The sequence below is a fragment of the Crocuta crocuta genome, unplaced genomic scaffold (genome assembly GCF_008692635.1).
Source record: "Crocuta crocuta isolate KB4526 unplaced genomic scaffold, BGI_CrCroc_1.0 scaffold10, whole genome shotgun sequence".
In the NCBI taxonomy this organism is placed as follows: Eukaryota; Metazoa; Chordata; class Mammalia; order Carnivora; family Hyaenidae; genus Crocuta; species Crocuta crocuta.
In genome coordinates, this window is record NW_027527551.1 from 6,074,811 (window position 1) to 6,102,434 (window position 27,624).

At 40.7% G+C, this 27,624-nt stretch overlaps 1 protein-coding gene across 4 annotated transcripts in view; it reads right to left on the reverse strand.

Annotated features, from left to right (window-relative positions):
- CCDC175 (coiled-coil domain containing 175) overlaps positions 1–24,353 on the reverse strand; it is a 71,030-nt gene extending 46,677 nt beyond the window's left edge. For 2 of the 4 annotated variants that reach the window (XM_077768835.1, XM_077768858.1), the window contains exons 1-8: positions 24,194–24,353; positions 21,749–21,834; positions 19,779–19,890; positions 16,993–17,128; positions 15,305–15,533; positions 10,387–10,509; positions 6,321–6,430; positions 2,636–2,717 (exon numbers count right to left, since the gene is read on the reverse strand). In XM_077768835.1, coding sequence (XP_077624961.1) covers positions 2,636–2,717; positions 6,321–6,430; positions 10,387–10,509; positions 15,305–15,533; positions 16,993–17,128; positions 19,779–19,890; positions 21,749–21,834; positions 24,194–24,353 — 1,038 coding nt within the window. Of the gene's footprint in view, positions 1–2,635; positions 2,718–6,320; positions 6,431–10,386; positions 10,510–15,304; positions 15,534–16,992; positions 17,129–19,778; positions 19,891–21,748; positions 21,835–23,473; positions 23,501–24,193 lie in introns of those variants that run through there. The other 2 variants (XM_077768853.1, XM_077768844.1) reach the window with 2 other exon arrangements.
- Positions 24,354–27,624: the final 3,271 nt, after the last annotated feature.

Here is a 27,624-nt window from a genome sequence, read left to right on the forward strand (position 1 = left end):
TCACGCTCTAGAGAAGGGTAAATTGGAAGCAAACAAGCCATGGTCCAGGCTAATTTTGATCACCAGGGAACCTAAGAGTGCATTAAAGTGATTTGAGACTGATAATACCCCAGCCACCTGACAGAAGTGAATGAATGTCTGTTTCTGAAGAAGATATGATCATCCTAAGGTTCAAATTGTTTTTACAACCTTCCCCCCACCCCAAATACAATGCCTGGTGTACAGTTTTCTACCAGGAACAGAAGGAAATAAGACAGCATGAACAAAAGTTGGCAGAAGCAAAATACTACAGAAACAAACCTATGGAAACATCAGGTAGTGCTTGGAATCAGATGCTGAACTATAAAAATACTGTGTTTACTATAATCAAAGAAATATTAGACATACTTGAAAATTATGGCAAGGAATTGAAATAGACAACGTGGATTTGAAAATTACCAACTGAAAAATTCAATAACCAAAATTAAGAGCTGAAATAGACCATTCTCCCCAGGATTCAGCAGGAGGGAGACAAAAGGTACAAAACACAGAAGGGGGTAAAAAACATAGAGGACATGCATATTAGCACAAATAATTGTACACACATGTGTATATATATATATAAAATTGGAATCTCAGAGAGGAAAGAGAATGAAATATGTGAGCAGATAATGGCTAAGAATTTTGCAGAACTTACAAAATATAGAAATTCACAGATTTAAGAAGCCCAATAAATCCCAAGCAGGAGAAATAAAAAGAAAACGTGGACATGACAGTGAAACTGAGTAAGTCAAAGGGAACAAAGAAGACCTGAGGTATATGAGGTACACCATGTTCAGGGATTGGAAGCCTTGATCTTGTAAGAATGCGACATTCTCCCCAAAGTGATCTACAGATATAATCCAACCCCAGTCAAAATGCAAACAGGTGGTTTGGGCAGGATTTGACATCCTGATAGAAATTCAAAGGCCAAAAACAGAGGAAGCATTCTCGAAGAACAAAGTTGAAGGATTTATACTGCTAACTATAAAGACTTATGTTAAATGCTGCTAATTAAGAAAGACTGGTTTTAATGTGAGGGAAGAACAAGTCCAAAGGAACACAATAGAGAGTCAACAGATCTACACACATATTTATGATGTACTTATAATCTACTTTTGATTTATAACAAATAATGCCATTACAATAGAGTGCAGGAAAAGACTGTTTTCATTAAATGGTCCTAGTTAACTGGACAATCCTATGGAAAAATATGAATCCTGACCACCATTTCACAGCATGTATGCACACACACACACACACACACACACACACAGATTCCAGATGGCTTGTAGTCCCAAATGTGAAAGGTCAAACAATAAATCTTCTAGAAGATCATGAAATAGTATCTTTATGACACAGGACATAAAAACCAAAAAGGAAAAGATTGATAAACTGGACTTCATTGCAATTAATAAATTATATCCATCAAAAGATATATATGCACATAAGGATTGTACATTTATAATGTTTGCGCTGTTCTGTATCTGTATTATTTTATGATAAATTAAAATAAAGCTAGAATAGAATTTCATGTCATCACTGAACTTGCCTCCTATGCCTCTTGAGAATTAACATTGCCTGCAGCTAAGAGTCCAGTGGAAATAGTAAATGGGTCAGAGCCCTGATCCCTTTAAAGCAGTCACTGACTTAAACTCATGGAATTTGGCTGAGGGCTATGGATTAAAGGGACACCCCTTTGCATTTGCCCCTTTGAACAAGTAAGCCATGTCACTGTAGAGGCCCTGGATTTTCCAGATAGTTGGGGGCTGCAAACTATGAAGTTATCATCTGAAGCTGGCAGATGATATAATAGGAGATAAATGGAAAGGAAAAAGAAATCCTAGTTTCTATCTTTCGGAATCTTCACAACTAAAGAATCAGAGTAGGTCTAACCTGGAGGAAAGCCATCCCTAATGCCATTAGATAGTAATCAAACGGAAAGAATTTAATTGGTTCAAATCATTCTTCTGGGAGAGATCTGCCTTGTACTGTTTTATATTCTTTTTGTCACGCAATAATATGAGCTATTACTTAATCAAGGTCCCTTTGTTGGACTTTAATTGTATCTTCCCCCTAATTTTTCAATTATCATAATGAATGCTTTACTGAATACTTTGTGGATAAGTTTTGGTTTACACCCGTAATTAAGTACTTACCATATTTTTTTAACCTAAGATTTAAAATGTCTAGAGAGTTCGCCCAGGTGCTAATCTGACTCCAATATTTCACTATGTACTAAGAGCAGTATGGGTTGCTAGACTTTACAGGCACCACATAAATATAAGAAGATCCCACTCTTTTCTAAATAATTCACATGAAAAATATCCATTGATCTGGATATTTCTAATGTAATATAACCATAACCACATGACAAGTTTCCAAATAATTCATCTTCACATAGACAACACTGGCTCTTTCATATATTTAAAACACTTTGGGAGGGGATAAAAATCTTTAAATGAATTACTGTAAATGATCATGGTGATACGAATTCATGAAAAATCTACTTTTGGAAAATTTCACATTTCTCAAATATATTTAAAATATTAACTAAAAATAAAAACTACCATAAATACTAATAATAATCTAAAAGGCATAATTTCCATCTTCCTACCTGCTTTATCTTCTGCAAAAGTTCCTCTTTTTCAACATTAGATGAATCTTCCAGTTTTTCCTTGTTACTTGCAAAAAATTGTCTACGATCAAAGGAAGACAAACAGATTCATATTAGGGCATGTTTTCCAGTAAAGTCACATTTATTTATGACTCCAGAAACTTCCAGTCCCCATCTTCCTATGAAATGTATTTATGAGTATATTCACAAAAATAAGCAAAAAAACACTTTACTCTTCTGATGAATTAATACTTCCTTTATTTATACAGTAAGAAGCAATTATGAAACACTTGTCCTCTGCAGGTGTTATAGATACTAGAGATGCAGCCCAAGCAAAGTCCCTGCCCTCATGGAAATTACACTCTAGTGAAGTAGAATATAAGCAAGTTACCATCATCATAATAACAATTATAATTATTGTTATAATACTTGTTATTATTATTTCAGATAGTGTTAAGCGCTTTAGAGAACACAAAGTAGGGTGAAGGATAGAGAAATCCTGAGAGTGAGGGTACTACTATAGATTGGTGATAAGGGAAGGCCTCTTGAGATGATCTGTGAAAGGCCTGAATGATGAGAAGGAGTCAGATATAGGTGAAGATATGAAGAAAGAGCTTTTCATGTAGAAGGAACAGCCAGTGATAATATCTTGAGGCAAGAACTAGTTTTGTGTACTTGGTGAGGAGAGAATTAATTATGAGAAGGCTGGAGAGGCAGAAAGAGACTAGATCACGTAGGGTCTTGAGGACAAAGGAGAAGTTCAGATTTTATTGTGAAGGAAACCCCAGGGGAAGATCAAAGCAGAGGAGAGACATGAACTGATTTACATCTTGTAAAGATGACTGTGGCTACTTAGTGGAGAAAGACAACAGTACAGGAAGACAGACTATGTAGAAGGCTATGGCAGTGGTCCAGAAGAGATAATGGTGGCTCAGACTAAAGTTGTAGTGGTGGAAGTAGTGAGAGATAGTTGGACCTGCCTTTGGATTTGGCTGGAGGTTGGGTTAGGCTTAGGTAGTGAGGAAAACAGGAATGATAGAGGATTCCCAGGTTTTAGGCTAGAGTAACTAGTTAAGTGGTGATATGGAAGACTGATACACAATCTGTCTTAAGGAGGTGAGAAATTAAGAGTTCTGTTTAGGACATGTTATATTTGAGATATCTAACAGACATCCTTCAAATGGAGAGGTCAAATAAGCTAGAGTATATGCATTTGGTATATGCATTTAGTACTGGATATATATATATATATATATATATATATATATATATATATAAGATATATAAAACTGTAAGACTGGATGAAATCATGTATGGAGAGTATGAATAGAGAAGGGCTGAGAACTCCAAAATTTTAAGTCAGAAAGAACTGGAGCAAATAAAGGGCCCTGAGAAGGGGCAGTTTAGTGAGTGACATAAGAGAATATGATGTTTGGGAGGCTAGGAAAGACAGTATTTCAAGAAGGTAGAAATGTTTCAAATTCCATTAAGAATTCAAGAACTTTACAGAGTACAAGAACTTTACGGAATACGCTAAATCATTAAAGTTTGGCAGTATGGAAGTTATTGGGAATCGCGAAAAGTTTGAAGTCATTTCAACCCTTTTAAAAGGTAAGCATATACTCTGGGTCACAAATTGGATACCATTTATTTACAACTTTTAGCTTACAAACCCCCACTTCCTATGTGCTGAAACTAGCCGAATGACCATACCCATTTAGAAAGGTAGGCACAGGATTTGCCTTTTTTTATGCAAACACATCATGCTAGACATCAATAATCATAATGAATAAGGTTTAAATTATCAATGAATGCTTCCTGAGAACTTGTGGAGCATTTGAGGTACTCTTAACTGTTCACACACAGAATTTTAACTCTTGTTTGAATCATTTTGTTTTTTCTCAATATTTGGACCTTAAAATATGTAATAAGCTTGGAAATTAAAGGTTTCATGGGAGGGAATAAGGTTTATTAATAAAAAGATGGGTTTCTGCAAATTATTTTAGTTTCTTGTATAATTTACTCTTAAAGAATCTTACAGGTTATTATAAAACAACATTCAACTCTTCAAATCTACCAACCAAGATTTAGGTGCCTTTTCTCACTTCCATAAATAGAGAAATTAAACAAAAGGAGAAAATAGAAAGAACATAAGAATTTTCTTTTAATTTGCTTGGTAGTAAAGAGAAAAAAAAGTATAGTTTTATTAATAATAAAGGAGGTAACTGAAATCTCCAATCACCAATTAACCAAATGCACCTTTCCTCACAGAGATGCCGTATGAATGAAAACTCTTGAAAAGCTGAGATTGAAAAAAAAGAAGTGATGAGCCATTAAAAATAGAAGATCAATGAATCCCCATTTCTTTCTTGAATGTATATTTAAAACAAATTAGCTAACATGAAGTCTGCTTATAAGTAAAACTTCATCAGTGTAGCAAGTTTTTAAATCATAACTCCTAGAAATAACTGAAGAGCTAATCTGTATCTTCCTCTATGATTATTTGTCTAGTTTTTCTTTAAAATATGCATGAACTAAAACTAAAGAATCACTTTCAAAGAAACAAATTTTCTTATTCTGAGTTTTAGTTGTAGGATGACTTGAGCTTCTATACTTTTTAAAAAAAATTTATTTATAAGTAAATATTAGCCCAACATGGAGCTCGAACTCACAACCAAGATCAAGTCCCATGCTCCACTGACTGAACCAGCCAGGCACCCCAAGATTTTATATTTTTAAATCTGGTACTGAGTATGAAGATTATTGCCTATTTTATGGCCTGATGACGGCAGAATTGCACTGTATTGTGTAACTGCTGTTTTAGAAGACATATATAAATCAAAAAACATTTTATCCTATATAGAAATAAGCTATATTGTAACAAGATTCCACATGTGAAGTTACTTGCCTTTTGGGGAAGCTACTAAGTCTAAAATTAGTCTTTTAAACTGCCAACAGAATCTGGGGGAAGGTCTGGAAGCCATATTTGTACTAAAAGACTCCACCTTCCTGGTCAGAGCCAAACAATCTTCTGATGGGAAAAAAAAAAAAATCTGGGAATTCTCCTGGGAGAAGTCTGTGGGTCAATCTCTAAAGATAGATGGACACGTGACAGGTAAACTCAGAGGGTTGGGAATGGCCATGCGTAGCCATGGGCCCTCGCGGAGAAAACACAGTATGTAGATAAAGAGAGAATGAAACATGGTTCCCAAAAGAAAGCAGAGACTGTGCTCCTTGGGATGGACAGATTTCCTTCAGTTTATGGTTCTAGTCCTATGGGTTTTGCCCTGAAACATCCTTGTATTTTCTCAACAAGTTCTTTAAGTCCCCTTTGACTAAGAACAACAACTATCATAGCAAGGGTACGTGATCCTTATAGGAGGTTCCACTAATGCCTTCCCCTGTGGACATACTTGTTTGTAGGGAATCAGGAACTAAAGTGAGGATAACTGATTCCAAAGAGTCCCTCCTTTTTCTTAAAATGACTGTATCATCCTCAGTTCTTCTCTTGATCATATGGAAGACTGGCTAATTTCCAGACGAAGAGGTGGGTTTTTTTAAAGCTGACAATCACAAATTTCAGTAAATTAAGAGAATATAGTTCTCAATCTAATATGAAATAATTTTTTATGAAAGAAATATAACACCTAGAAGTGCTTTAGTAAAAATAAAGCATTGAACTTACACTTTATTCTCCAGGATCTTACATGATTTCTTTATTCCTTCAACCTCTTGTTCCCAATATCTTATTGTTCCTTGTAGTTGTGCTATCTCTAGATTGTGATCACTAAGAACCTATTGAAAATTCAATAAAATTATGGCATTCAGTTGTCACCATATGATTTGTGGCAGTGTTCAATTCACTAACCATTCATGTATCATTCATTCAACTTTGACATTGGGGGTATCCTTTAGCTAAAATAAAAAAGCAAGCATTAAAATTATTTACACATAGAACTTGGACAGAAATACTTCTGAAATCATCATAAAAAAACCCAAAATTTTGGAGAGCAGCCAAATATAGCAAATGAGACTATGAAAACTATAAAAACAACTTTTAAGACATGAATTCATTTTGGCTACCTTTTAAAATAAATCTAAACAGGGGCGCCTGAGTGGCTCAGTCAGTTAAGCATCTGACTTGGGCTCAGGTCATGATCTCACGGTTCGTGGGTTCGAGCCCTGCATCGGGCTCTGTGCTGACAGCTCAGAGCCTGGAGCCTGTTTCGGATTCTGTGTCTCCCTCTCTTTCTGGCCCTCCCCTGTTCATGCTGTCTTTCTCAGAAATAAATAAAACATTAAAAAAATAATAAAATATATCTAAACAAATCTGTATTTTCATAATCATTTTCAAAATATCCAGGACATTAGAATGAGTATTAAAAAAAAAAAAGTTTAAAAAAATTACCTTAACTGACAAATAATCTCCTGTTGAAGAGAAGTTTTCTTAGTATTTATTCAGTATTTTGGAAACGTAACAGCTGGGTACTGTGGTAAAATGTTAGCATCATTTAAAAGAATGAAGTATGAATAGAGAAAATTCAAAGTGACACATATTTTAACAATGCAGTTTTGGAATAAAGGGGAGGCAAACATATTAGAGCCTTGGGTCTGCATTTTAGCTGTGAGGGAGAAATGGAAGGGAGAGAAAGTTTATCAGACGAATTCCACTGTTCCCTGGCATGGAGTTACCACAGGCAGATTGTTTAATGCCACCTAACTGTGCATGTCAACATGAAGTCAGAGAAACATCGGTACCAGACAGGTGCCCGAAAGCTCCCCACAACTCTTTCTTTCTCTGAAGCTCAACTTCAGAACTCAACTTCTGGGCAATAACTAGTTTCAGAGTTAACAAGGGTCTGAAGTCCAACATGAGCACACTGTCTAAAGGACCATGACCAATGATGAGGGTTAGTGGCTGTGTGAAGGCCCATTAGGCCCCACATCTGTCGCCTCTCGTCCTTAATCCCCCTTGCCCTGGACATGCAGGCCACCTTGACAATCACATACCATTATTCTTTTCTGGCAATATCACCTCAGATTGACCGGGCTGCAGAGCTGTCTAAATTGAAGATTAACTTGGAATTCCCTGTTGTCTCAGTCCACAGCCAAACCCTGTTTTTTAATCACAGGTGGTGAGAGTAATAACCCCAATAACCACCTTTACCAAATACAAAGCACTCAGCTAAAAGCCTTATGGACATGACCTCACTTGAGCTTCCAGACCTTTTAAGTGGACAATATTAGTACCCCATTCTACAGGTGAGGAAACTTCAGGTTGGTTGAGTTAAAGATTTGAACCCCAGGACGCTGTGACACTCAAGTTTGTGTGTGTGTGTTTTGAAAATAGTTTATTGTCAAGTTGGTTTCCATATAACACCCAATGCTCATTCCCACAAGTGCCCTCCTCCATGCCTATCACCTCCCTTTCTCTCCCCCCACCCCCATCAGCCTTCAGTTTGTTCTTGGCATTCAAGAGTCTCTCATTGTTTGCCTCCCTCCCTCTCTCCCACTATTTTTCCCCTTCTTCTCCCCCATGGCCCTTAGTTAAGTTCCTCCTAATCCTCCTATGTGTGCAAACATATAGTATCTGTCCTTCCCTGTCTGATTTATTTCGCTCAGCATAACTCCCTCAAGTTCCATCCATGTTGCTACACATGGCCAGATTTCATTGTTTCTCATTGCCATGTAGTATTCCATGGTATAGATAAACCACATCTTCTTGATCCATTCGTCTGTTGATGGACACTTAGGCTCTTTCCATGTTTTAGCTATTGTGGAGAGTGCTGCTATGAACATTGGGGTACATGTGCTCCTATGCATCAGCATTTCTGTATCCCTTGGGTAAATTCCTAGCAGTGCTATTGCTGGGTCCTAGGGGAGTTCTATTGTTAATTTTTTGAGGAACCTCCACACTGTTTTCCAGAGGGGCTGTACCAGTTTACATTCCCACCAACAGTGTAGGAGGGTGCCCGTTTCTCCACATCCTCGCCAGCATCTAGAGTTCTCTGATTTGCTCATTTTAGCCACTCTGACTGGCGCGAGGTGGAATCTCAGTGTAGTTTTGATTTGTATTTCCCTGATGAGGAGGGATGCTGAGCATCGTTTCACGTGTCTGTTGGCCATCTGGATGTCCTCTTTGGAGAAGTGTCTGTTCATATCTTCTGCCCATTTCTTCACTGGATTGTTTGTTTTTCGGGTGTGGAGTTTGGTGAGTTCCTTATAGATTTTGGATACTAGCCCTTTGTCTGATATGTCATTTGCATCAAGTTTGTGCTTTAAACACTATTCTTCACTGGTAAAGTGGAGTTAAGGTGGAAAGATTGGCTTATGGGAGGTGGAGATTACACTGGAGGTGAGTTTATCCCTGTCACCTTCTAGTCTTGCATAATTTGGTCCTAGAGATCTTTGGAGTATAGGAAATCTTCCCTGTATCTTCCCAAGCTGGGTTGATGGAGTGCCTGACTTAAGATTTATGAGACCCAAACCAGAGACAGGAGCTTGGGCCTGCAGATAAAGTCTATCTGCTATAACCCTTCTCTTCTTCTTTGAATCTAGCCTCACTCATGCTTGCTTACTATACAGATATTTGAAAAACAGATAATGATTATCTATCTACCTATTTTATTTATTTATTGCACCTGCATGCAAGACCGGGGGAGGGGCAGAGGGGGAGAGAGAGAATCCTAAGCAGGCTCCATGCCCAGCACGCACCCCAATAACATAGGTTCCCACAACCCTGGGATCATGACCTACGCCGAAATCCATATTTGGAGGCTTAACCGACTGACCTACCTAGGCGCCCCAGTGATCTTTTTAAATACACATACTGGGGAGAAATTTTGATTCTACTAATGTTCTGTAATTGGATATCATAATAGACACACTATAACTAAGATGACAAGAACCACCTTATAAAAAGTATAAGGAAGTAACTGAGTATTCTGATAAGAAGTATAATGTTTCTGGTAAGAAATGTGAGGACTGTTGCCCCATATAGTTTTACATGTAATTCTCAATAGATAGAAGAAATATACCAAAGACTGATTAATTCAACTAATTGCAATAGAAGATTAGCTGGCATTTTGTTTTAATTAATACAGAAGTGGTATTATTATTACCCTTTTCCATTAGAATTACCTCAATAAGCTTCAGTTTTATATTTAAAATAAGGATAATCCTCACAAAACATTTATGAGGGCTAGCTTCCAATCAATGTTATCAATTTTAAAAAATAGAAGTGCAGAGACCTGAAGTATTTTCTAATTCATACAAATAGTCCCCTTTCCACATTAATGTTCCTCTGGCTAATATAAATCAAAAGTCCACACTGTTTTATTATCATACATTCAGAATTAAGGACTTTGCCCATGGTTTTTCATTTTGTTACGTAAAATAAAGCAATCTCATGGAGATGCTATATATGGTTCCGTATGCATTTGGCCAGTTCTGTGTGCATTTTTAAAACCATTTTTATAGTATTTTGGTCCATCGAATGCAATTGTACCTATGGTAATCCAAACTTCCTTCTTCTGACCATATTCCCAAAGAAGAAAACACGATTGCACTATAACATTTTAAATACAGGGTCAGAAAATGTTATCATGCCGAAAACATTCTCTCAGAATGGTGTACAGATGGAGTAAAATCAGCTCCTTTAAAGAAGTCGCTGCTCCTGCTTACATTTAAGACAGTGTATATATCAAGGTGCTCTGAACAGGCTTAGAAAGACACAGTTTATTCTTTCTTACCACTGTGCTGGTACTAACTGTTTCTCTAATTTTTGACATTTTAAGTCTTAATATATCCAATTCTTTCTTCTTTTTAGTAATCTCCTTTCTATTCAATACACAGAGTTTTTTATATTCCTCAATCTGTAGGGATAAACAGAATAAATCTATCAAAAACTTAGGAGAACGACAAAGTTTAGGAAATCTTTTTATTTTGTCAACCTATATTCAATCTAAGTATGCCATAGTCTGTCAACAACAACAAAATGCACATATTAAAAAAAAAAACAAACCAAACCCCCCCCCCTCCAAAAACCAAAACAGGGTNAATTTATAAGAGCAATAAGACAATGATCATTCATAGCAAATTATAAAAGCAGTGGCCACTGTAGCTATTTGCTAGTAAAACACCATAGCAATGGTTACCAGATTTATAAGATCACGAAAGTCAAAGAAAAAAATGAAGAACTGTCTGAATACCTAAATTCACATTTAAAAAAAATCTTTTTTTTTAACATTTATTTATTTTTGAGAGACAGTGACAGAGAATGAGCAGGGGAGGGGCAGAGAGAGAGAGAGAGAGACAGAATCCAAAGCAGGCTCCAGGCTTTGAGCTATCAGCACAGAGCCCGATGCAGGGCTCGAACCCATGAACCATAAATTCACATTTGTTTAGTGGGAAAGAAAGCAGACTGAAAACAGAGTAAACAAAAATCATTGGAGACTGGGAGCCACAGTCTTGGACAACCTCTTACCATTTTACCAAGATAAAACATATTCTGATTACTTGTCAGACCCAATGAAGTAATTCATCCTCTTGTCAAAATCAAATACATCAATGGATTTTTCTAGCAAAATGAATTATCAAGAACAAGGTAACTAACTGAGTAGTTAGGCCTGAGAAAGCATATTCCCCTCTGTATTAAAGAGTTACGATGGGGCGCCTGGGTGGCTTAGTCGGTTAAGCGTCCAACTTTCACTTGGGTCATGATCTCGCGGTTCATGGGTTCGAGCCCCGCGTCGGGCTCTGTGCTGACTGCCAGCTCAGAGCCTGGAGCCTGTTTCAGTCTGTGACGCCCTCTCTCTCTGACCCTCCCCTGCTCATGCTGACTCTCTCTCTCTCTCTCTCTCTCTCTCCTAGAAATAAATAGAACATTAAAAAAATAATAATAATAAAAAAATAAAGAGTTACGACAACGTGTGTTTGGGTGGCTTTCTGTTAAAGCTATCAGCCATTGCACCCAAAGTGTCTTGTGAATGAACATGACCATTGTCAATTATCTCAGCACAAGGGCACAGATGCATATGAATGGAAACTCGTGATTAATACATTTTGTTGAAAATTGGAATTCTGTGTTCATTCTTTGGCCTATGCCTTCTCGCAAGGCCTTGCAATCTCAGATACAGATTAGCAAAAAATATTTTGTTTTGTGTAAGGGGAGAGCTTACGATTTGAAGACTCTGACAGTTTATAGTTTTTTCTTTCTCATAGGAAGTAAAGGAAATTAACAGGTTGTTACCACAGCCTGTCATGTGCCTTTAGTGAACAATGGTGGTTGAGTCCTTAATATCCACTGCACTTGGTCTATCCCACTGGGATTCATTATGGTTTGAGGGGTGGGTGCTTTCTTGGCCCGGCCAGATCAGACACAGCAAGAAGACTTATGGTCTTTGGTTGGAGAAGATCTTCCTGTTTCTACTTGAATAAGGAAGCATACGACCCAGTTATTGGTAGTCAGCTTGTGACCACAGAGCCAGCCTTAAGATGAAGGATGGAGGAGAGGAGGGATGAGCCACTGAATTAACTAGTCTTGGAGGCTGCCCTACCTTGGGGATTCCTACTATGTAAGATAATAAATGCTCTGACTATTTAAGATAGGTTTGAGTTAGGGCTTCTACTATTTGCATCTGAAAGTATCTTTTTTTAAATGTCTATTTATTTTGAGAGAGAGAGTAAAGGAGGGGCAGGCAGAGAGAGAGAGAGAGAGAGAGAGAGAGACTCCGAAGCAGGCTATATGCTGTCAGCACAGAGCCAGACACAGGGCTCGAACTCATGAACTGGGAGATCATGACCTGAGCCAAAATTAAGAGTCCATGCTTAACCAACTGAGCCACCCAGGTGTCCCTATGTCCGAAGGTATCTTAACTGGTGCCCCTTTCCAGGGAGATAGATCAAGGGTAGACAAATTCTAGTAGTGGGCCCCAAATCTAGCCACCTGTTACTGTAAAGCTGCTCTCACACATTTAAGTACTGTTCCTTTCGTGATAAAATGACAGATTTAAGTAGTTGTGACAGAGACTGTGTGGCCCACAAAGGCCCTAAATATTTACTAACTGGCCTGTTTGAGTAAAAGTGTGCGGATCCCTGAGAAAGACTAGTCACAGATGGAAGAACAACGTGTCATGTTTGCGAACTCCCTAACTGAAGCCCCCCTGGGTTTCCTTTCTTGTGTTTTAACATTTATATTAAAGAACAGGAAGGGAGGAGCCTGGGTGCCTCAGTTGGCTGAGCATCCGACTTGGCTCAGGTCATGATCCTGAGGAGCCTGAAATTAAGTCCTCCATTAGAAACAACGTCAGGCAACGTAGTCCCAGTTCCGGGAAAAGCCTCAGCTGAAGCCCCCCTCGGACCGCCCCCGGATCTGCCAATCAAAAGAAATGTGTAACATTCCTGTAGTCTTGGAGACGAGTCAGGGCTGGGAACTGCAGGTAGTTACTTTGTACAATCTTGCCAATCAATCACTGCTGGCATAAGCCCCACTTAGAGTCTCTGAGCCCACCTCATAATTGGTCATTTTAAAAGACTCTCAAAGGTCATGATTGGGTCCCGCCAAATGTAACGGATGCCTTGCAGATACTGAATGGTCACAACTGTTACTATGCTGTTACTATGGGTGTTGTACAATTATGATTGGTGCTTACGTAATGATGCAAAACGAACAGCATGTGCACGGTAACACCCCCGCCCTTATCCCATAAAAACCCTGCTCGCCACTGTTCGGGGCTTCACTTTGCTGTCGCTGTGCCGGTAGACAGGTGAGCCCCTGCTTGAGCTTGTAACAAAGACCCTTTCGTACTTGCATCCGTGCCGGCTCCTTGGAGGTCTCTGGGGACTCGCGATTTGGGCATAACAATCTCACAGTTAGTGAGTTCTAGTCCTGCATTGGGCTCTGTGATGACGGCTCAGAGCCTGGAGCGCTTTGGATTCTGTGTCTCCCTCTCTCTCTGCCCCTCCCCCACTGTGTCTGTCTGTCTCAAAAATGAATAAACATTAAAAAAAAAAAGAACAGGAAGGTGGAAACACTTCCCCTTAAGTCTGAAAATGAAGTTAGAAACTCATTCATTCAATACATATTATAGAGTGCCTCTCATGGGTGTGGTGCTTGGATATAGCAGGGAATTAAAGCCACAATCCCTGCCTTGTGGAGCCTGAAAAGGTCCAGGAAACTCGGCTTTTACAAATTCTGTTTAGCAGCTATACACTGCCAGAAAGGCTCCTTGCCAGCTACTTCAAAGAGCTCCCGTTCCAAGGATGACAAGGGCTAAACTGTCTATACTCGAGAAAAACAATCCATGCTTTTAGTGTGAAACTATTTCTGAAGATATAGGTGTTCTGAAGGATAAAGAAGCTCAGACCTGACTGGAATTTATGATTGGTCCAAGTCTTATCAGAGTCAAGTCACCATAAGCCCAAATGTTGGCCACTGCCAGACTATAGTCCACTAAATTTTAATTAAGACTCAAGAAAGGCAATTTAATAAATCCTTCCTCCTTCCTCCTCTTCCTTTGAGCCCTAGCCAATTTCCTGCATCAAGTTATGCCCATTCCCATGATGCAGAGGAAAGAGGAGGAACTCAACAGAATTCTCATCAGGAGCTACGCGGCCACATGTGGGGGAGGAGGAGGCCCGTCTGAGCCGATTCCTACAGAGACAGGCCTGCCTCTCCTGGGGTAACCAGTGCAGAACAAAGAGGAACCATCACAAGGCATTTTGATGGTGAATTTTAATTAACATAGTCTAGCACACACCAAGATGCAATAGTTATTCTCACTCCACCCTCCCAATATTGCTAATCTCAAAATGCTCTTTTGAAAAAAATTTTTTTTAATATATATTTTTTGAGAGAGAGCACGAGCAGGAGAGGCAGAGAGAGGGAGACACAAAATCCAAAGCAGGCTCCAGGCTCTAGGCTGTCAGCAGCGAGCCTGATGCAGGGCTCGAACTCGAACCATGAGCTGAAGGCTGCACTTAATTGACTGAGCCACCCAGGCGCCCCTCAAAATACTCCTTCCTATTAGAGCCCTTGGCTCTGCCTTACCCCTCCGTGGGCTGCTCTGCGCTGCGCAGCAGGAGCCGAAGCCTCCGTCAGGGCTGGACTCCCTCCCTGGTCCTGTCCTTAGAGACATGTCTTCCGAACGGTTAGAGGCAATGAGATGCCATGCAGGCAAATCCTTGTCCCTATGGGGCCACATATGAGCAAGAGACCACCCCAGTGTTCCCCTGGCATGCCACTCATAACCTTTCCCATGAGCTGAGACTCTATGACACATCAGTGTCTTCCCCAAGGGGCCCCAGGGTGCTTGGGTCTCTGCTCCAGGCCCACCCCAGTGTTCCCAGCAGATATCACACGCGACGCTTGCTAGCCTTGAGCCTTTCCTGCCTGAGATTCTGTACAATTCTGTATTTTTTTAATGTTTTATTTACTTATTTCTGAAAGAGAGAGACAGCAGGAGCAGGGGAGGGTCAGAGAAAGAGGGAGACACAGAATCTGAAACAGGCTCCAGGCTCTGAGCTGGCAGTCAGCACAGAGCCCGACGCGGGGCTCGAACCCACGAACCGTGAGATCATGACCTGAGCCGAAGTCAGACGCTTAACCAACTGAGCCACCCAGGCACCCCTATTCTGTATTTTTTAAAAAAAGTAAATCACGCCACTTACCTCTTCATTCAATTTTTCTTTTCTTTTCATATGTTCCAGTTTTTCTTTTTCCATCTGCTCCTGTATTTCTTTCAGACATTGTTTTTGGCATTCTAGTTCTTTCGTCTCCGAGTTTATTTTGGTGGAAGTCTCATTGATGTAAACAATGGCGGCAGCTTTTTCTCCCATCGTGTGGTTGAGGGACACCACGAACCTTTCATGCTTCCTTGCCAGCTCGTCTTGCTGTTCCCTGGGAGGAAAGAATGGTTCATGGCGCCAAAAAGTACGGCTTTTAGGAAAGGAATTTAAAGTCTGCTTGCTGAGATGACCACCAGAGAGAGGGAAATTGTAAGGCAGGCTTATTTTAGAGGTGTATTTGTGATTACCTCAACTTGGTCGAGAGGAAGACAAAAGGAACCACAACACAAGTGTCAATCTTGCAACCACCTACCACTGCAGAAATGTCATGGGGTCCTGCCTTCCCCCACCCAACCCATACCAGGAAATAACTACGGGTTATTTTACATATACAGTGATTCAAAAACAGTTTTGAACAGATGAATGGAATCTGACAAATGGCTTGATATGTCGCATTGCCATAACTATCTTACCCTGAGACATCCAGTTAAGCCAAAGGAAGATAAACATCTCACCATCCCCCTCCAGCCACCTTCTTATGCCATTGCCTTGCACGGAGGGCCCAGGAGAAAGCTAGCCTTCCTCTGACGGACAGGAGTCAGAGAGGAGAGAGGAGAGCCCCTCTCTAATATCAGATATTAATATCTCTCTAATTCTGAGATTTATCTCTTCCTCCGTGAGCTGCATAAATTCAAGCTTGTAATCCTCATTTTACAGATGGAGAAAATGAGGCCCACGGGGGTGAAGTTCTGGCACACAGCTCAAGAAAAAAGGAAAGAAACTAACAGGTGTCAGAATCTGAGCTACAGGCAGTTATATATATTATCTAATTACAGATAAAAATCTAGAACCCTCTGCCGGGAACCAGTCTCATCCTCAGACCTCTAGGAGTTTATGGCTGAATACCTTTAAGAAACTAACCTAGGCACAATATACCAGGGTTGATAACTATATATACAATGTAATACCCAGCAAGGTTTCTTTTTAGTGGTTGAAGTTTATAAACATAATTTTACTAAAATGGAAACTATGGGGCACCTGGGTGGCTCAGTTGGTCAAGTGTCTAACTTTGGCTCAGGTCATGATTTCATGGTTCATGAGTTTGAGCCCCACGTCAGGCTCTGTGCTGACAGCTCGGAGACGGCTTCGGACTCTGTGTCTCCCTCTCTCTCTGTCCTTCCCCCGCTTGCACTTTGTCTCTCTCTCTTTCCAAAATAAACATTAAAGCAACAATTTTAAATGGAAACTAAAGCAATTGTATGCCTCTACCTTTGGAGGGGGCTTGCAAGGACATGTATGATTCACACACAATAGTTGCTGCTGAGAAGCTGGATGGCCTCTGAAACGTTACAGGTCTCCTAATTGCAGTGGTTAAAGAGTTTTTGCTCTCCTCCCCAGCTCTGTGCAGCCATCACACCCCCCTCAGCAGCCAGAGTCACCTGCTGGAGGTGATACCCACCTCCTACTTGCCCTCGCCAGTTCAGAAACAGAGGGTGAACCCCTTAGGATATTTTTCACACTCCAGTCACAGACCCCCAACTCCTTCATGTACCACATCAAAAAATACATACCCTAGAGTTTTATTAATTGTTTTCAGATCAAGTAGGCTCTTCTTCAGAAACTCTACTTCACTATTCATCTTTGTAACGTCCGTTTGTAATTGATTTATCTCAAGAAGATTTAATCTGCGCGCATCTCTGATACATTCTTAAAAGTAAATGGAAATGTTAGTAGATTATTTGAGAAGCAGCACACTTGTATATACTGACTTTTCAGGGTTTTTTTTTAATGTTTATTTTTTTATTTTTTTTTAAATGTTTTATTCATTTCTAGGAGAGAGACAGGGACAGAGCGTGAGTGGGGGAGGGGCAGAGAGAGAGGGAGACAGAACCCAAAGCAGGTTCTAGGCTCTGAGCTGTCAGCACAGAGCCTGACCCGGGGCTCAAACCCACAGACCAGGAGATCATGATCTGAGCCAAAGTTGGATGCTTAACCGACTGAGCCACCCAGGCTCCCCCAGTTTGATTTTAATTTAAACCACTGGGTAGGGGAGGCAGAGGTTACATGGTAACAAGCTCTGGAGCTGTGATGACACTTGGGAGTTGTTCTGCACCCAGCAAGGGAGGCCGACCTTTGTGTTCTCACACTAACTGATCACTGAGTGTGGGCGGCTCCTGGGAGAGAATGCCCAGGATGGGGCAGGAGGTGGTGTCATCTATTCCTGCAGAGCAGCTCAGCTGTGAGCCTCAGTCAACACTCCCGGCAGCTGGGGAAATGAGGCTGGAGACTTACTGTACACCACATACAAAATTTAACTAAAAGTAAATAAAAAACCTAAATATAAGACTTAACCCTATAAAAGTCTTAGAAGAAAACATGGGAGGAAATCTTCATGACATTGGATTTAGCAACGGTTTCTTGGCTATGACACCAAAAGCACAGGCAACAAAAGAAAACATTGAGGGAACCTGGGTGGCTCAGTCAAGCATCCGACTTCCGCTCAGGTCATGATCTAGAGGTTTGTGGGTTTGACCCCGCATTGGGCTCTGTGCCAACAGCATAGAACCTGTTTTGGATTCTGTGCCTCTCTCTGCTCCTCCCCTGCTCCTCATGCGCTCTCTCTCAAAAATAAATAAACATTAAAAAAAATAAAGAAAACAGTGACAAACTGGACTACATCAAAATTTGAAACTTTTGTGCAACCAAAGTCAGTATCAACAGGGTGAAAAGGGGACACCATGGATGGCTCAGTCAGTTAAGTGTCCGACTCTTGATCTCGGCTCAGGTCATGATCTCACAAGCCCTGCATCGGCCTGTGTGCTGACAGCACAAAGCATACATGGTATTCACTCTCTCCCTCTCTCTCTGGCCCTCCCCAGTGTGCACGCTCTCTCTCTCTCTCAAAATAAAAATTTTTAAAAATATGTAAAAAGGCAAACCACAGAAGGGGTCAAATATTTTCAAACCATATACTTGATAAAGAATTAACATCCAGACTCTGTAAAGAATTCTCACAATTCAATAACAACCNTGCTCTCTCTCTCTCAAAATAAAAATTTTTTAAAATGTGTAAAAAGGCAAACCACAGAAGGGGTCAAAATATTTTCAAACCATATTCTTGATAAAGAATTAACATCCAGACTCTGTAAAGAATTCTCACAATTCAATAACAACCGACCAACCTAGTTAAAAGATGAGCAAACGATCTGAATAGATATTTCTCTGAAGAAGATATCCCAATTACCAATAAGCACATGAAAAACGCTCAACATCACGAACCATTAGGGAAATGCGAAACAAAACCACAACAAGATACCATTTCACATCCATAAGGATGGCTACATTAAAAAAAACAAAACAGAAAAGAACAAATGTTGACAAGAATATGAAGATACTGGGATCCTTGTACATTATGGTGGGAATGTGAAATAGTGCAGCCACTGTGGAAAACAGAATGGCAGTTTCTCAAAACCAAGGACTCTGCTACCATATCATCCAGCAATTCCCTTCTGCATAGATGCCCAAAAGAATTAGAACCAGGGACTCTTAATAGATATCTGCACCAATAAATAAATAAATTTGCATCAACTGAATATTTTTTTGTTTATTTTGAGAGAGACGGAGAGTGTGTGAGCAGGGGACGGGCACAGAAAGAGGGAGAATCTCCATCAGGCTCCGCGCTGTTGGTGCACAGACCATGCAGGGGTCAAACTCAAGAAACTCTGAGATCATGACCTGAGCCCAAATCAAGAGCTGGATGTTCAACTGAATGAGCCACACAGGTGCCCCAACACCCCCATGTTCACAACAGCTTTGTTCACAATAGCTAAAAGCTGGCAGCCCAAGGGGCCATCAGTGGATGAATAAACAAACAAAACATGGTATACACACACAGTGGAATACTGTTTGACCTTAGAATGAAGGAAAATTCTGACACATGCTATAACATGGATAAACCTTGAAGACATGCCAAGTGAAATTAGTCATGAAAGAACAAATGTATGATTCCACTTATGTGAGTTACCTATATAGTCTCTAAACTTACAGGGGCAGAAAGTAGAACAGTGGTTTAGTGAGTCAAGTTGCCAAATTTGATTCAATAAATACCAATTTGGAACAGGCTAATCCATATATCTTCAGTCTAGTTAGAAACAGAGTTATATAAATTCAAGTTTTATATACATCATTTCCACTTAAAGTGTAAGGGAAAATTATTATGGATCTGTGTTTGTGTAGCATATTCTTTTGAGCTATAGTTTGACAGAAAATAATTATGAAACTTGTCTTGTTACAAGCAGTGGGCTCAATTTTCTTAAAAGATAGACTAAGTTTCTACAGTTGATAACCTAAAAAGTACCTTCCAGTTCTCTGCCAATGCTACTGGGAAGCGTTTCCAGTAGAAAATACAGTCTGCTGAGTTCCATGCTTTCAATTTCCAGGAGATCAATTGTGGCTTTTCTCATTTCTTCCTGAAAATTTAAATTACATATTTAAAAAGTTAAAGCATTAAAATAATAAAATTGATTTCCCAAGTAATGCCCTATTATAAATGTTTTCAGAGATTAAACTTTGATTTGCAACCAATACCTTCTGCTCTTATTTTTTCTGGAATAGAAAAATAACTATCCCATAATCAGTTTTTTAGGTGTCATTGTTCATTTATCTTTTAATCTTCGCAGATTTTCTTCTCAGAAATCATCTTTCCCTGTTTCTTGCCTGCAGTTTCAATCAATTTAAAGACTCCCACTAAAAGGGTAACTCTGAGAAAAAAGTTCCTTAATTAAAAAATGGAAAATGCCTCTAAAATATGCTTAGGTATAAAAAGAACCATGTTTTTTTTTCTTTTTTTTAATATATACCTACAAATCTAAACAAATAGTCTGGTGGGGATTTTTGTCCTTTTTTGGTGGGGCTTATTTTAAAAAAAGAAAACCATCCAAAAATGTTAGTGGAAAAAAATAGATAAATCATCTCTTAAACAAATGGTTGTAATGGATATAGCTATTCTATGACCTGAGAAATTCGTTATAAGAGTAATAAAAAGATTACATAGTTATATATATAGTAGGATTGCTTTTCTATAAAAAAAAATAAAATTCAATACAGGCATTCCCTGAAAGTAGGAAAAGCATTCAAAGAGTTAATTATGATTATTACATTAATTTAGTTTATTATTTTATGATTATGCTGAGATCACAGTGGTTTTTACTTTCTTCCTTTTACTTGTCTATTTAAAAAAGAATCCAGGGTAAACTTTCAGAATAGTGAAAATTTGTTACTTTCAAAAATGGAGATTTCACAGCTCAGATATTTCATGGAGGCATACTAGATATTTCTAAGAAGCAACGATAAATAGTTTGACCCCTTCAAATCCGGGAGAAAAACGTAACCAAAAAGACAAAGCAGAGGAAAAAGGTTTCCACAGGACCACAGTGTACCACCACACACACAGGCACCCAGTGTGTCCATATGCATGTTCAGTTAAGTGGGATCCTAAAGTATAATGCTGTAGTATACACACACAGCTATATATAATCACAGAAAAATGTAATTATAAAGGAGGTGAACTTTTCTCAGCAGTCTGCAGACTCAAACTCATTTACTTCACGCCACATTTCTACATTTTTAGATTTGATGTGGAGTCGATTCTTACTCAATATTTTATGGGGCGCCTGGGTGGCTCAGTTGGTAGGGCAGCTGACTATGGCTCAGGTCATGATCTCGCGGTCTGTGGGTTCGAGCCCCGCATCGGGCTCTGTGCTGACAGCCAGAGCCTGGAGCCTGTCTTCGGATTCTGTGTCTGCCTCTCTGCCCCTCCCCAGTAGAGACACGTTTGTGACACTTCAAAAGGACATTCTTTAAATATTTCTTTGATGGGGCCAAGTTAATATAACAAAGAGTTGGTCCGTTTTCACTGACCTGGTCAAATAATCTTTCAGCAGTTATGTAAGAAATTGCTTATCAAGAACTGAGTACATTGGCACCATGCATGGTGTGTACATGTGGGGTCAAGCATTTGCCCACGCGGCCCACCCCTTCACTGAGCTCTGTGAGCACCTGTGCTGCCTCTCCTAAGCAGGCCGGCCCCATCCGGACATAGCACGGGTCCTTCAGTCAGTGTCCTGCACCGAAAACCAGGCAATATTCCACAGCCAATGGACTCAGGGGCAAATGCTTCGTAAATTGAGGTAAACATTTTCTTCACTCAAGGGTCATAGTTTCCCTATTCATCTATTCAAGGCACTTGAACTGAGTTGGTGCTAAATTAAAGGTTGATGAAGAAGTGGAAGATTGAAAAAAAAATAGCTCTTAGAGATAATACAATACCAATTTCTTAACAGCGATAGCAATGTCCTTAAGAAAGGTCCTAGCTTCTTCGTTGCATTTAAAATAGTCACTTTGCAGTGATTGTTCTAAAAAAAAAATTAGAAAATGAAAGACGTCTTATTTGTTTGTTCAAATCCTATTTAACCCTTTAGATCTAGCTCAAATGCCTGCCCGGCAGAAATTATATCTTCTATCTCTGAATTCTTATAATACTTAATATGAATCTCTTTTGAACGTATTTCCTATTTCATACTATTCTAACTTAAGTATATATTTTATGCTTCTTGAAGGCAAACTCCATTTTTGCATCTCTCATGATAGAAAGAAGGAATCTGTATAAAACAGGACAAAAAACTCAATAATACATAGAAAGGAAGAAATATAACATACCTATAATTAGGTGTGAGAATGTTTTCACGTACATATATTTGTGTACGTGTAAATATAATATTTTGCAAAAAAAGAAGCCACTCATTTAATTAACTGTTTAAAAGTCCCTTATGTCATTTTTTTTCCCTGTGCCAATATTTTAATCCTGGGATGAGAATAAATGTTTGAAAACTGGGTGTGAGATAGACAGAGCTTCTAGCCCTTTTCATTCAGTGACATATGCAAAGTGTCTCCTTTCCCTCACAACTGTAAGTAGGAAGTACATGAAAAGAGAGGCCTGTGAACTGTTAGCAACGGTAATGGTAATGAAGATACGTGCTGAGTGGAAAGAAGGAAGGGAAAAAAAAGTATAAAAGGAAATAGGAGGGAAAACAGAGGAAGCTATACTTACCTTGGCTCTGCGGCCACTGAAGTCACCTACACTTGTCTAAACGAATTCCAGGCCTTCATCTTCATGTGTGAGATTAGTTTGATGGGATTCATGTTTTACATGTATTAGCTAAGTTGATTACTATAATTTTAGCGTGACTCCCATTTCACAGGTGATAAATCTGACTTTTGAGTTTATGGCATATGTTCAAGGTCACAGAGCCCATCACGGATAAGAATCTAGCTAGATTCAACACAAGTAGTGTGACTCGAGTCCTTGCCCTTAGTGGTCTCTACTCTTCAGAAGAGTAGAGAGCAATTTCTGCCCTGAGTTCCAGGGAGCATGGATTCTCTTAATGCACGAAGCTCTCAAACCAAGTGAAAATCAGTTACTGAGTTTGCAAACAAGTGTGAGGAAGAGACAGGCACTGCCTGTTACCTCCTTCCCTTTCTTCTAATGTAATGAATGAGCACAAGCTGTTCCCACTTGCAAATAGGCTGGAGAATTCCATATTTGATAACCTACACCTGAGGCTTAATGAAGTTTTTTCCTATAAAAACCTTTCTGGGAGTCCAGAAATTATTCACAGAAAAATATTTGCACAGAAGTGCTGGGGTTAAATGCACATGCAGATCTAGAGATCAAGTATAAAGAGAATTAAAAACCCTAGCTCTATCATCGGCAATGACCTTGGTTGGACACGTGTGACTTATTTAGGTCTCTTTGGTGGGTAACATTCTTCATGATAATATTCATCCAAGCCTGTCTCATAGGAATTGTGAAGTTAAATTAGTCATCTAAGAAGAAAAAAGAAAACTATCTCAAAGTAATAGTAACATGATAAAAGTCAGTATGATTACCTTGAACCCATGAGAAGCCGATGTTAAAGTGTGGAGACGCTTTGTTGTTTGGCCTAAATGGTTTATGAGCTAAACAGAAATGCCCTTTCTTGCACCATATCTTACCTTAAACTTAGGTGCCTTGATTACAGGTTCAGCTTTCTAACTGAAGAGGTATTTTAACCTGGGCCTATCCAAGGTATTATGTTTGCATCCACTAAACATCCATGTCTAATTTTCCTTGTCTAATACAACAGGAGCTTCTTAAACACTCCCTTTCTTGTTTGCCTGTTAAATTCTCCACTTTACCACGGCAGAATGTTGGAGGAAGTTAACTTGCAAAGAAAAGGCAAGAAGGGAGGAGCTGAAATTAAATACATAATCTTTTTTCTGTCTGTCTTTTAAGTAGGCTTCAGCCCAGCATGGAGCCCAACGTGGGGCTTGAACTAAGGAACTTGAGATCAAGAGTCCACACTTAACCCACCAAGCCACCCAGGCACCCTTGGAATTAAATGCATAAGCTAAATGCAGGTGGGCACCCCAGTCGCAGGCAAATGGCGGTGGTCTGAGAGTTAAAGATTTGCCGGGGATTTGTTAGCAGTCGCTAGTGTGAGCTGGGCCAAGTCACTTTAGTGGCACTAGGGCAGGAGAGCTAAGCCCTGGGGTCCCACCAAGCCGCCTCTCCCTCTCCAAGGAACTTGAGGCGGCTCTACCTCTGCCAGGGACACCTGGGGTTCCCGCGGGCAGGTCCCCACTGAGGGAGGTTCCCCCTCATCCCACCCCGGGCCAACTAGAAGCCACCCCAGCGGCCCCCTGTCCCCCTTCCGGCGCCCGCAGGCTTCTCACCCACAACAAAGAGCTGCTCCAGCGCAGCGGTCGCGACCGAGGAACCCAGGGAGGAGGGGAAAGTGCATAACTCCAGGGAGGGGCCGGTGGAGACTGCTGCCGCCTGCGGCAGCGCCTTCCCACTGAACCCCAGCTCTGGGGACCAGGAGCTCAGGGCCATCTTGCCGCCCCTGCGCTGTGCCTACCAGGCCTGACGCCGCCGGGACTGCCGGTTGCCACGGGCAACAGAGACGCCGAGGCCCCGGGCGCCCCCTGGGAAGGATGCCTCCCAGGTGAAAGAACCTGAAGTTAAAAGAAACTTCAACCGCAATAATTAAGCGATCCTGGAGGGCTGGGCCGCTCTTCAGCCGTCCTTTCCTCCTTACGTTTGCATTTCTTTAGATCGGGTCCCGGATTTCTCTTGGGCCACTGGAATCATACTAACGATCACTTCTGAACACACCTCTGGGTCAGGTACTACAGGACGAGCTTTCTGGACAGGAGCTCGCTTAATTTTCCCAACGGCTTTGTGAGGCAGGTTCATGTACTATCTCCACTTTTACAGTCAAGGAAACAGGCAGGGACGACTAAGGGATCTGCCCAGGGTGACAGAACATAATTTTGCATTTAAAGTGAAGTCTGTGAAATCTCTCCACTATGCTGCAAAATCCTCTTCTAGAACCTTCCCTGTATCTTCTGGTTTATCACTGAGCATATCTTTATCTTCAATCAGTGATTTTCCTCTGCTTGTCAAACTGTGAGCTCTTTTTTTTTTTTTTTAATTTTTTTAAACTTATTTCTGAGAGAGACAGCATGAACAGGGAAGGGTCAGAGAGAGGGAGACACAGAATCTGAAACAGACTCCAGGCTCTGAGCTAGCTGTCAGCACAGAGCCCAACGCGGGGCTTGAACCCACAAACCGTGAGATCATGACCTGAGCCGAAGTCGGACGCTTAACTGACTGAGCCACCCAGGTGCCCCAAACTGTGAGCTCTTGGAGGCAAGGATATTATTCCTTTTTCTCCGCATCCTCAAAATTCAGCCCAGGGCCAGGCTCAGATTGAGGGTCGCTGTTAGCTCCCCTTTCCTTTGGTTGGTGAGAAATCAGCAATGATGCTTTAACCCTCCTCTTATAACTTTACGGATGGCAGAATCAAACTCAGTAACAATGACAACACCTCTCATTTGTTAAATGCTTACTACATTCTAGGCACCTTTACCGTAACCCATTTAACGTTTAAAATATCTTCTGAGCTAGGTATTATTTCCCACTTTCAAAGGAGGACACTGAGCCTATGAATCATAGGCTGAATCACTGTGCTATACTGCCTTGAAGACATGGCACACCAGTGTAACAAAACTAGTTCTGGAATCCAGGCCTCCTTCCAGAGAGAGCCATATCCTGGCCGTGATCTCTCTGCCAGGTCCCCTCTTTTGCTAGATTCGGTCTGTTGGCATTCAGATCTCTCCCTCTTTTCTTTACACTCCTCTGTGGGGCAGGGGCTGGAAGCCTGGAAACTACATTTCTCAAATACTCCTGCCGGATGATTTCCTGTGTTACACCGACAGGGGACACTAGTGGGACATTAGCGGGCTGAGAAGCCATTCTGTTCCCGTCTCCAGGAGTGGGAGCCGCTGCCTCCAACAGTCTGCAACTGCTCAGCAGTCAGGGTGGGCATGGGGGCACGGTGCGGGGCTGTGGCAGCTCTCTGTTCCGGGTTCTTCCTTACGGTCCCTTGGGTTTCTATACCCCTTATTCCTCTCTTCTTTTTTTTCTTTTCTCCTTCTTCTTCATCTTTTTTTTTTTTTTTTTTGAGACAGAGGGTGGAAGTGAGCGAGGGGCAGAGAGAGAGAGAGAGAGAGAAAGAGAGAAGTGGGGCTCATCCAGGGGGTTATGTTTTACCCGAAGCAGGGCTCATGCTCACCCAAAGCAGAGCATGAGCTCACCTGATGTGGGACTCAAACTCATAAACTGTGAGTCATGACCTGAGCTGAAGTCACATGCTTAATGGCTGAGCCACCTAGGCACCCTAAATTTCTCTCTTCTTGAGCTACCTAGACTGGACCATCCCAAGCCAACCTTTATGCTGTTACCAGAATATTCTTTCTACTACCTCATTTGGACCACATTGCTCCCACTGTCTATGAATGAGGACAATCTCTAGGGGACATTCAGTGTCCCCCATTACTAGATTTGTTTTAGATTTTATGACATTTTATGTCTATTTCCCTTCTTGTTCCTAATCATTCTTTTTCCTGAACATGCTTTCTGAGGTATTTCCAGCTTGTACTTGGACTCATAGTTCCTTCCATGTGGGATGACCTTTACAAAACCCAAATCATCCTTTTTGAAAGGAAATTTATTAACTCCCAAACAGAAATCTGGGCAAGCAACATGAACAGGCACTTCATAAAAGAAAAGAAAAATCCCAAGAAACATATTGAAAGAACATTTAAAGAAGTTATACATTTTAAAGATACATTTAAAGATGGTGATACATTAAACAAAGATTCCCTACCCCTTGGGCTTCTTGCAGCTTCTAAAGTGCTTGTCTCGAAGTTAGGTTATAATTCTCAGCTTCAGTGACTCCATCACACAATCATTTGTGGCAAAATGGCAGGAAGAGCAAGTCCACTAGTTAATGCCAGATTGTTAGAGAAGCAAACAGATGGATTGGTGCCCCCTGATGGATTATGCCAAACCAGGGAAGCAAGGCATTTCCAGGGAGGGTAGACCATGTTGGTGTTTGGAACAACAGGTGATTAAGAGTTCTTCTTTTCAGGGGCACCTGGGTGGCTCAGTCGGTTGAATGTCTGACTCTTGATTTTGGCTCAGGTCATAATCCTGTGGTTCGTGGGGTCAAGCGTCACCTTGGGTTATGCACTAACATCAGGGATGCTTGGGATCCTCTTGCTCCCTCTCTCTGCCCCTCTGCCACTTGCATTTGCATTCTCTCACTCTCTCTGTCTCAAAATAAATAAATATTTTTTTAAAAGAAGAGTTCTCCAGGGGCGCCTGGGTGGCTCAGTCGGTTGAACGTCCGACTTCAGCTCAGGTCATGATCTCACGGTTTGTGGGTTTGAGCCCCACGTCGGGCTCTGTGCTGACAGCCCAGAGCCTGGAGCCTGCTTCAGATTCTGTGTCTCCCTCTCTCTCTCTGCCCCCCCTCCCCCCCTCATGCTCTGTTTCTCTCTGTCTCAATGATAAACATTAAAAAAGTTTTTTTAATTAAAAAAAAGTTCTCATTTCCAACTTTGTCTCTCGACTACTTGTTTTCATCCATCATCGGCAATTTCTTTTTTTTTTTAAGTTTTTAAAAATGTTTTTTATTTATTTACAAGAGGGAGAGAGACAGCGTGAGCAGGGGAGGGTCAGAGAGAGAGGGAGACACAGAATCTGAAGCAGGCTCCAGGCTCTGAGCTAGCTGCCAGCATAGAGCCCAAAGCGGGGC